The sequence below is a fragment of the Cebidichthys violaceus genome, unplaced genomic scaffold (assembly GCF_023349555.1).
Source record: "Cebidichthys violaceus isolate CVI_PGR_0920_01 unplaced genomic scaffold, fCebVio1.0.p SCAF_25, whole genome shotgun sequence".
Lineage (NCBI taxonomy): Eukaryota > Metazoa > Chordata > Actinopteri > Perciformes > Stichaeidae > Cebidichthys > Cebidichthys violaceus.
In genome coordinates this window covers 574,650-585,221 of record NW_027176428.1, presented here as the reverse complement: position 1 = coordinate 585,221, position 10,572 = coordinate 574,650, and the positions used below count along the sequence as shown (strand labels likewise).

Below are 10,572 nucleotides of genomic sequence, written 5' to 3'. Positions count from 1 at the left end.
GTCTAATGAAACAGGAATTAGAGAAGAACGACGGTAATATTTGGAAGGATATTAAGAAAAAATAATAAGTCATATCAACAAGAGAAGTGGGATATTGTAGTAATAGTACAGAAATAGTATTAAATATGATAAGGTTACTCTGAAACCACTGAGCATTATGAGTACATTATGTCCACTCAGAAATATAGTAGCCAAATAATGACGGATTTAGACATGTGTACACTTGTGTAACAGGTAGGGTGACCTCAGCATATGCAACATAAATACGACATTCTCAATGTCTGTTGTAAAGTAAGGACATATAGGGCTACTACCGGCCTCCATTGTTTAGGAAACATGGATTTGCTCTTCCCTCCCAGTTTGTCCTGACTGGGTTCAGACGGTGCCTGTAGCTGAGGCTGTGTATGGTCAGGATAAACAAAGATTATCTATCCGGAAGATGAATAACTCAATGGTAAAACAAAAACCCAGCCGGTCCGCTGGAGTGAGTCCTGTTGTTGTTCATGATCTGGTATAATGCTAGCACTAAAAGACATGTGCCTTGCCCTCTACTATGACACAATTTAACTTTTCTTGTGAAAACAATATATTTGGTGCACATATACAGTATGCCGGTACTATGCTGATCAAGCGATGGAAAGGATACTAGCACTCATGGTTCAAAACAACATTTTATTTTTTATTTGTTTGCATTTCTGGAACAATACAGTCTTCGCTTTTTGGGGGAGTGGGTATCCGTCGGATTCCTCTGGTTCTGTTGGCACTATCTCCTCTATTGCAGGTTCGCTTTTAAGTCCCAGTCGGCCTATGAGCAGCAGGACTGTTGAATACTGCTTGGATGGTACAGAACATGTTGCTCTTGATTATCATCTAAATCATATAAAAACATGCTGGTTCGTTTAAAGACAGTTTATTTCTACGGTTACATTTCCTGGAAACATTTCGGCCAAAGCTCAAGCTGATAGCTACAGTACCAGGTCAGCACAGGTGTCAACACGTGACCAATCTTCAGCATTATTCAAGTTTAGATGGAGGTAAGAATGTGTTCAATTTATACACCTTTTTTTTGTAGTTTGTGTGTCAGATTAAGTTCATGCACAGCATCCATCATAAGTAGACACTGTTGCTATGGTTACCCACAGTTTGTGCACTGGTTTACGAAAGACAGAAAGATTTTTTTTCTGTGACCATGACATGGCTGAATATTCTCATGACCCAGTGAGATTTATTTTAATAAAAACCATAACACGTCTATACAAATGTAGCCTATTGACTTTTAGAGTGCTGCTTATCTTCAATACCTTTGATTTACTTCTGTGTTTCTACCTGTCTATGTTACTGTAAAAAGAAAGAAAACAAGTAATAGTGAGTTTGTTTTTTTTTACTGAGATTGAGGATATTGGTCTCACGGAATCACAACTTCCATGGTACCAGAAAAAAGCGTCAGAGTGAGCGCTCTCTGCTCCTCGCTGCTCTCTGTGGTGTAACCGGATCAGGGCAGAGCAGAGCGACGCACAGGAGGATTGTTTGCCTCCAAATGAGCCAATGAGATCGGCTTTACATTAGACTGACAGTCGGCCTAAGCGAGCCCGGAGACGGCATTCTGGTCCGACAACTTTCTCGACAGCCAATACGGATCCAGGACGGACAGGAACCGAGGGAAAAAAGGAAAATACGAATTTGGCTTCCTTGTAGGTCAACACGTTACCTGTCACCTGCAACAGAGGAGTTTTTTTTTCTTTTTGGAGGAGAAAGGGTGTCAACATCCACAGCAATGGCTCTGTCGCAGTACCTGGACGACTCACCTCTGAGGTTGGGTCCGAACCCCGCCGGGGTCGAGGACCTGAACCTGCAGGAGGTGTACAACGAGAGACACCGGCTGGCTTTGGAGGAGCTGCTGTCGGGGGGGCTCGACAACTTCCTGGACTTCCTCAGGAAAGAGAGGATCCCCAACTTTCTGTCGGACGACGAGATGCAGCGGATCAGGAGCGCCGCCGTGCCCCCGCGCTGCGTGTCCCTCCACGGGGAGGACCAGGCGCTGGAGCAGTCGCTCAGCAGCTCCATGGACTGCTCCACCGTCACCTACTTCCCCGAGGTGTCAGACGTGGAGCCGCCGGTGCTGGAGATCGGCTGGCCCGGCTTCACCGCAGGCTCGTACCGGGGAGTCACGCGGGCCGTGGCCCACTTCCAGCCCAGCTACGGGGACTGCATATACAGCTGCAAGGAGGCGGCGAGGCGAATGATTAAAAGTGCCAGAGAGGTATGCACAGAGAAAGTATTACAAGAACAGCTGGGTACTATCTAACAACCACCTTTTTAATCATTCGTTATTTGGCAACTGATTCTATTATTTCCTTTAGAAATATTCTGCTGGCACCATGCTGATATTCCTGAAGGGACATGCTGGATAATATCTAATTTTAGTCAATTATTTTTATTTTCTACTCCCCTGTTGTTTCACATTATAGCCCAATATTTCTATAGTGGGTAGAATATTTCTACAGCGATACCATGACAGCATAGTCATGACAGTGTGGTATCATCCTAAAACAGGATTATAGTTTTGGCTGTTTGTCAAATTCAAATTGATGTATTAGTTTTATAAATATATCCTAAAATTATTTTATCAAATAGCCCCCCTGCCACAAAATAAAGTGTGTGTGTGTGTGTGTGTGTGTGTGTGTGTGTGTGTGTGTGTGTGTGTGTGTGTGTGTGTGTGTGTGTGTGTGTGTGTGTGTGTGTATAGTCCCTTACTGTCAGAGGAAAAACTCAAATTCTAAATCCTCTTTCTATTATTAAAATACATGCCAGATTGTCCCCACGGAATCTCCTTGATCAGTCCGAACATTTGGAAGGTTTTTTGAAGTCTTGATCAGAAAGAAAGCAGTGACCAAAAGGATCAAACAGTTAACAAACAAAACAACTCATGAATATTCATGGCGATGCTCCTGACTGGAGCTGTCAGTCTCGCCCATGTTTTTTGAAAAGAAACATTCCAGTGTGAAGGGAGTGTGTGGCTCCAGCAGCACCTCAGGCCTGAGGAGGGCCTGCGTGCCAGATGTGCCTCGACTTGCTTTGCTCCCCTTCTATCAAAGTTTGCATTCCCTCTTCATTAGAGAGCTTTAAATGCTGGATTTCCTCTCTGGTTTACAGCTAAAAGGTGCTGGTGTCTATGTGTGTGTGTGTGTGTGTGTGTGTGTGTGTGTGTGTGTGTGTGTGTGTGTGTGTGTGTGTGTGTGTGTGTGTGCGCACGCACACAGTGTGCCGGCAACCAGTTGAAACCTAAGTCAAACAAAGTCAAACATTCTCAGCCGAGTTTAACCTTTTGGTCGTCTGTCTTTTTTGTAATGTTAAACCGCTCGCTGCACAGTCTTTATTGTGCGACGAGGCCGCTGGCTGTAACAGCTCTCTACAGTACGGTGGCTCACAGGAACAGCCTGATCCTGTATCTCTGTGAATTTTAAATCTGTTTGTGCACATTTTCCCTAAAAAAAAAAAAAAGCACCCACACGCTATTATCATCCAAATAAGGTGGCGAACTCCCGACAAAAACTGCATGTGGATAACACCAGTTCGACGCAATAAATCTGAGCTATGTAAACATCCGTGTCTAATCCGCGACACACAACCTTTACCACAGCATGTGAAATTCCATTCTTCCTCGCGAAAAAAAGAAAGAAGAGAAATCTCTCAGTGCGAACCTAAGCTCAGGAGAAGTGGAGGCGAGCCCCACGGTGCCCCTTCTTGTCTCTCGCATGAAAGTAACTTGTTTGCTGACCAAGTGTTACTGTCGATCGCCATGGTAACAGACCACAGTCAATAGAGCGCTCATCACCGGGAGTGTGTCGGAGCGATTCGCTGCTCTGTTTGAATAAGGCCTCGCATTTGACAATAATAAAAAACAGTCATGTGCTTACATCTGTGAGAGCACGGCCGCAGAATTCTATTATATTACCTCTGTAATTTTCCACTGCAGGTGATTGCCATAGTTACAGACTCCCTGACAGACCTGGATATCTTTAAGGATCTTCAGGAGGCGTGCTCCCAACGCAAAGTCCCCGTCTACATCCTGCTGGACCAATCGTGTGCTCCAGCTTTCCTCAAGATGTGCAGAAATGTCGGCGTTCGCCTGGATGACCTTCGGGTGTGTGGTTGGTTCAGTAAAGCTGGGTGCGGCTCTGTGTGCACAGTACGAACACCAGATAGCATCAAATTAAAATAACGTCTTTTAATATTTGATATGATACTGGGTGGGTCTGCACTTATCTCTCAATCCTGTTCTCTTTCTTTTTTTTTTTTTTTAAATCCTTTCAGCAAATGAGAGTGCGAACCATAATTGGTACAACTTATTACATGAGATCTGGAGCGAGGATCACTGGAGAGGTTCATGAGAGGTTCATGCTGATTGATGGAAACAGAGTGGCTACAGGTTCCTACAGGTAACAGACTGCTAACCATTTTACCTAAATCTAAATGCTTTAGCTGCTTATTGTGTGGCATGGAGGTGCCTAAACCCCACAGATTTAACAGGCTTTAAATTAATACATTTTTTTCTTGCTGGGTTTGGATAATTGTAGCTGCTTACTTTCAGTAATGTATCCTGTATGTTGAATTTCATTCCTGTGCAGGTACAACTGGACCGATGGCAAACTAAACAGCAGCAACCTAATCGAGCTTTCTGGTCAGATAACGGAGAAATTCGACGAGGAATTCCGCATCCTCTACGCCCAGTCTTTACCGATAAACACTCGAGGGCCTCCGAGTGTCCGAAACAGCGGCATCTACGAGCATCTCCTCACCAAACACTCGCTCGCCTCTTCCCCTCACCTGACCAGCACACCCAGCCGTAAGCCCCTGAACTTAGCTGTCCCGCCCCCGTGCGAACCCTCGACTCCCGATCGTCCTAAAACCGGCCCAGCGTCCGACTCCTTCACCATAGGTGAGGACTGGCCGGAGCAGCGGAACATGCAGGAGGATATCCTGGCCGGCAGCGCCACGCAACGTTTTCCTGCAGATCAGCTAGCGGAGAAAGAGCCAGCGACCGTCTCCTGCCACGCCGCCACTCAGACCAGCCGGTCGGTGACGGACAGTGACACTCAAACTGACCTCCAACTCACACAACAACACCCCGACCGTATCGCACCAAACCAGGCCACCTCTCCCTCCTTTACCTCTCCCAGACAGAGCTCGCCCACCCAGGCAGCTCCAGACGCCACCTTGAAGGACTCCTTCCACAAGTTGACCAAAGAGCGCCATTACCACTACTCCACCATCCGCTCCAAGCTGGAGCACATGGTGACCGCCCTGTCCCAGAGGCGAGAGCTAGCGGACGTCACCAACGTGACTCAGGGGCCTGGCTATCACAGCAGGCAGAGGGTGCACAAGAACAGTGAGCAGGAACCAAACCCCAGACTGCTTGTTGAAAGTGCGGGCATGGGCACGTGGCCAAGAACCAGATGTTTGCACTAGCCTGTCTTCAGGGATTTTCGGAGATGGAGGGTAGCGGGAGAAGGATCTTCTGTTTCATATATAAACGGTTTAGGCTTGTGCAGTAGAATTCTAGCTTTCTTCCGTTTGTCTTATTTTTCGTGTAATGGTATAAGGCAGTATCTTAATCAACATTTTATTTTTTTTTTTTTTTCCAAGGACATGTGCAATATTCATTGTTTGTCCATGTCAGTTTAAGGAAAATAATTTGCTGAGTCGGTCACAACTGGAAAATATCTGCTGTAGTATGAGTGAAAATGCACTGAAGCTCTTGTTTTTGATCATTTAATCACATTTGGCTGATAACTACATCCGAACAACATATAAGCGAGCAGCTGTCTCTCACTGTGCTTTCTTAATAAACTAGTATTTGGCTTGATGAATGCTTATTTTATTTTGGCTCTTCAAACTATTTGTGTTCCATTTAAGCTTTTCATAAAGCTTCACTTTAAGCTCATGAGCACACAGTTTTTTTAAAAGAAAGTTACTTTTACTAAAGATAAAATATGATGGTATGTTGGTACTGTTCAGGCAATCGCATTGATTAAGAAACTTTTTACAAAGACATTAAAGGTGGTGCAGTAAAGCTAAATGTGTCAAGTCGACTGGAAGACTGGACCCAATGCCTTATTACTTATAATTCACTTTTGTCTACATGCTATTCCATGACTATAAAACCAATCAGTTATGTGTATTTTGAAAAGCATTGCCCTCGACTCAAGTCCGATATTCGCAGACGGGAGCAACGTGGAGGAGACCCAACAGTAGAAAAGCACAAATCTTTTGAGAAAACGTGCTCATTAGAATCCGACATGAAGGCAAAGAAAAATAAACCAAAGAGCCCGATATGATCAGAATCCTAATGCATTAATTCACTGCCCAACAATGATGCAAACAGAGAGGAATAGAGCTGAAACAAGTGGTCTAATAACCACAGATAAAGTCCCTGCACACAATTTTCTCTTTTTAGAAGATCATAATATGGATATCTTGGCTTTTTTGACTGACATCACTTCACACCTGAATCAAATGAATTTAAAGCTGCAGGACAATTCAGTTAAATTAATTTCTCTAAAATGAAGTATTTTATTTTAAGAGTAACATTTTTCAAAAGCTTTCTGTAAAGTATTTTATTTTTTAAATCCTTATTTTACTTGAGATGAGAGAAGAACATTGATTTATTATTAGAGTATTTATTATTTATAATTAATCCAGTTCTATACTATGGCTTTATTTTTAAAAATGTTTTACTACCCAATAACTTTTTACCTCACTTTTTTTGACATGCTATCATATAATGTTTTTATGACTTTAACAACACAATGTGTTATGACTTTTTAATAACTTTTCTCGCCATCCTATGACTTTTTTATGATTAAACCCATGACCTCCACCAGTCTGCTATCACCCCGAGCTATCTGATATGACACACTGTGTTACGTCACTTTTGGGCGGTAGATCTTAAAATTTACTGCACCATTTGAGGATTGCACCCTCAACTTCCAGACTGCAGGCCCGTTTCCTATCACCCTGAGGTACCTGGCACAACTAACCACAGTTTCATAGCATATTTGCCTTCTTCACCTTTGGTGTTGAAACTCAAAATTCACTGTGTCTCTTAAGGATGGAACCCACAACCTACTCATATCCAGAGCTATTTGATCTGTGATACCTGACCACTGTTTCATAGAGCTTTTGTTTAGCTAGACAGGGATTCAGGATTTGATGTTTTCACTTCACTCTTTTATTGTAGCTTACAGCTTTTCTTGCTGAGCAACTATCTGGTTAAGAAATTAGGTTTTCCCCGTTGATCTTGTTAACGTTAATCGACAGGTATAGTGAAAGCTTTGAGGACAGGGCAGGATTTGATTTTTGATGTTTGTGGATGTCGCTGGCTAAAACCAAACTTGGAAAACACATAATTTAGCCTCTGAATAACGGTTTTCAAACAAGTGATAACTTAATGCTACATTACTATAATTAGTTACACAACTCACTACAGTTGCTGGATTGGTCGAACATTAATGCAAACCTGAACTGAATCAAATTTGTGAAAAGGCTCTACAAACTCAACTTCTAAATAAACCTTTTATTATACTTTGAAGCTGTCTGATTGGTTGTTTCTTAGACCAACGCTCTCATCTTTTCAACTGAACTCTGACTAAATCATTTTTTTTTTTAAAGTATTTTTGGAGTGTACCAGTTCCTTTCATTTCATGCTGTAACACCCCTGTTGTAATCCAGTGTTCATTTATAAAAATTCATAATAAAAGTTGTATTTTTGTCGCTTCTTTTGTAGGATTTTGTGTGAAAAATTAGTTTCAGAAAGAAAATAAGGACAACAGAATATCTTTGAGAACTATTGCAATATGAAATTCTTTGGCACAATTGTGAAGTAAACTTCCTTTCTGAAGTGTCTTCATACATGTTAAGTTTCTGGGATGCAAGTTATTTCCTCAAGCAAATTTTGAAGAAATCTAATACCAATAAATGATATTAATTTAGCTGAAGCTTTATCCAAAGTGAATTCCAATATGTACATTTTACCACGTTGATACAACCCCAAAATTGCAAGAATCATGCAATACATCAACTTCAGCAAAAATGAACTGCTTTAAGTGCTGCATTTAACAACAATAAGAGACGGAGAAAGATTACTTTTATTATATAACATTTTATAGGCCACGGTGGAATCAGAATGTTGAGTTTCTGCTTTCCTGATGTTAGTGGGGAACTCAGGTTGCAGCCACATTAATAATAATGTATTTTATTTTGTAATCACTTTGCTTAACAAGGTCACAAAGTGCTTTTCAGGAAAACAACAACAGTCTGATCTCAAAAGGTAGAGTGTTCCACAGTCTAACAACAGCAAGATGCCTAAAAGTGTGAAGGGAAAGGGTCAAGTCCTGGCTTCTCTTTCTAACCAAGTTCTCTCCTCTCCTGTTTAGGCAAAACATACTGAGACATTGTTTTCGACATACTATGAGACTTTGTTAGATATGCTAAACTAGGACTATTTTGACATGTCGTATTAGGACTTATTTATGATATGCTATGCTTTCATATTTTTTTATGACATACTAGACTATGATGTTTTTTTTAACATACCGGACTGTTACTTTTTTGGGACATACTATGACTATTTTTTGACACACTAAACTATGGCATTTGTATTGCTTGTTATGCTATGCATTTTTATGATACACTTTACAATGACAGTTTTATGGCATGCTATACTAGACTTAAAAAAAGAAAAAGTATGACTTTTTTTCGACATACTAGACTATGACTTTGGCAGTAAGCACTGGGTGAAAATACTTTATATGACATTTTTACGACATTTTCTTTATTGGGCTTGCATTACACTGGTGTAAACTGCCTGCATACTGAGAATGCCGGGCAGACACACAGCTGACAACCTGGCAGCTAAACTTGATGCGGTAGAGACTTACTGGGAAAGAGCCTGCATGTGTCAGTTAATAAGGGTCAACACTATGACATTGTTGTGGCATTTTTATGACACACTATAGTAGAACTTTTTTATGACTACTACAACTACAACAACAACTATTAATGTTACTACAACAGCTACTACAAGAACTACTACTTCTACAAAAACAATTACTACTAATACTACTACAACTACAACAACTTCAACTATTACTGCAACTTCTCCTTGATTTGATAGTTACCAAATGTTTGTGTCACGGACTCCACGAGTCGCCTCCTCGTAGTCCCTCAGGTCCCTTTGTTCATTTATCAGTCTGGACAGAAAACAGAGAGATAGAAACCAACATTTATGAAACATAGTGCCTCCGGTTTTAACTGAAGATAGGTCAAACCCTACAACACAAAACACAGATAGGTGTCAGGGTTTATGTTACCCAGCTTATGCCAAAATGCCAGTTGAGAAATATGCCAAATAAATAAATAAATTGATCTTACTATAAAACAAGGAATCTCTTGTTTGTATGTGGTTATGTGTGTATATCAGAATCAGAATCAGCTTTATTGGCCATGTATGCGTACGCACACAAGGAATTTGACTCTGGATTTTACATACACAATATATATATAAACAAACAAAAAAAAATAAAAAATAGAAACGAGGACAACGAAGTAGAACAGAGGTAAGCATAAACATGTAACTACTATGTACAAATATAAATATATATCCAAAAGTATATATATATGAACATAAAGAACAACATACAATGACAATGGAATTGAGGTATTAGTGCAGAATGGTGGAAGCATTAATCTAAAGTCAGTTTGAATGGTGGTTCTATGTGCTGGTGAGCCTGGCACAAACAGTGTTTTTGTGTTCATATCTCAATCGAAAGCACAAAGGTCCTACTGTGAACGATCAAAGCAAGTCAGAGTCCTGGCTCTGGTGAGATGTGTGCTCAGAATGCCTTGAGTTATAAATGTATTACTCACTCCGAGCTGTGGGTGAATAATGTTTAACTGGATATGAAGTGCAACTATCCCCTATCAAGATGTTCCGATAGCTACACCCACAGAGGAAGGAGAGCTGTTGATGTGGGTATAGCGTGTGATAGAAAGCAGGACTCTGAAGGGGATCAAAGGACTGTGTTTACAGATGAGCAACTAAAGGGTGTAGTCAAATAATAACTCATGACAATAAACTTTTACGGCATCACGGTTTAAAACAACCTTTCTGCTATTTACTCTAGAATCTATTGTACAGTAGACACGTTGAATTATCCATAAAAACAACCAATTTGAACAAAAATGTATGACAGAAAAAAAGAGTTGCATGATAAACATTTTACATTTCAAAATACTGTAAATTAACTAATTTATGATGGAATATTACCAAAATCACCATGTAGAATATGTATTTTTAAAGTTAATAGTCAACATAAACATTTAACAAAGGTTAACTGCCATGTTGTGTACTTGTACTTGTCAATCAGTCATTAAAACTGTATTTGTATGACACTTTTCATAAAGGTTAGTGCAGTTCAAGTGCTTCACAGGTTTGATGGCTTATTGTTAATTTATTCTGGTGGTGGAAAGTAACTAAGTTAATTTACTCAGCTACTGTAACTAAGCACTTTT

At 40.8% G+C, this 10,572-nt stretch overlaps 1 protein-coding gene and 1 long non-coding RNA gene across 3 annotated transcripts in view; one reads left to right on the top strand and one right to left on the bottom strand.

The window, feature by feature from the left end:
- Positions 1 to 1,565: 1,565 nt before the first annotated feature.
- Positions 1,566 to 5,866, top strand: fam83d (family with sequence similarity 83 member D). The gene is made up of 4 exons (XM_068719997.1): positions 1,566 to 2,260; positions 3,977 to 4,144; positions 4,315 to 4,439; positions 4,629 to 5,866. Exons 1-4 carry the CDS (start codon positions 1,775 to 1,777, stop codon positions 5,467 to 5,469), a joined length of 1,620 nt encoding a protein of 539 aa, XP_068576098.1. The 5' UTR covers positions 1,566 to 1,774; the 3' UTR covers positions 5,470 to 5,866.
- Positions 4,095 to 10,572, bottom strand: part of LOC137879361 (uncharacterized) — a 30,045-nt gene continuing 23,567 nt past the window's right edge. For both annotated transcript variants that reach the window (XR_011103741.1, XR_011103742.1), the window contains exons 2-3: positions 9,180 to 9,251; positions 4,095 to 4,178 (exon numbers count right to left, since the gene is read on the bottom strand). This is a non-coding gene — a long non-coding RNA (uncharacterized lncRNA). The remainder of the gene's footprint in view (positions 4,179 to 9,179; positions 9,252 to 10,572) is intronic.

Coding starts and splice junctions, on each gene's coding strand:
- fam83d (XM_068719997.1), top strand. CDS start 1,775: ATGGCTCTGTCGCAGTACCTGGACGACTCACCTCTGAGGTTGGGTCCG. Junction 2,261..3,976: donor TGATTAAAAGTGCCAGAGAG/GTATGCACAGAG, acceptor TTTCCACTGCAG/GTGATTGCCATAGTTACAGA. Junction 4,440..4,628: donor GTGGCTACAGGTTCCTACAG/GTAACAGACTGC, acceptor ATTCCTGTGCAG/GTACAACTGGACCGATGGCA.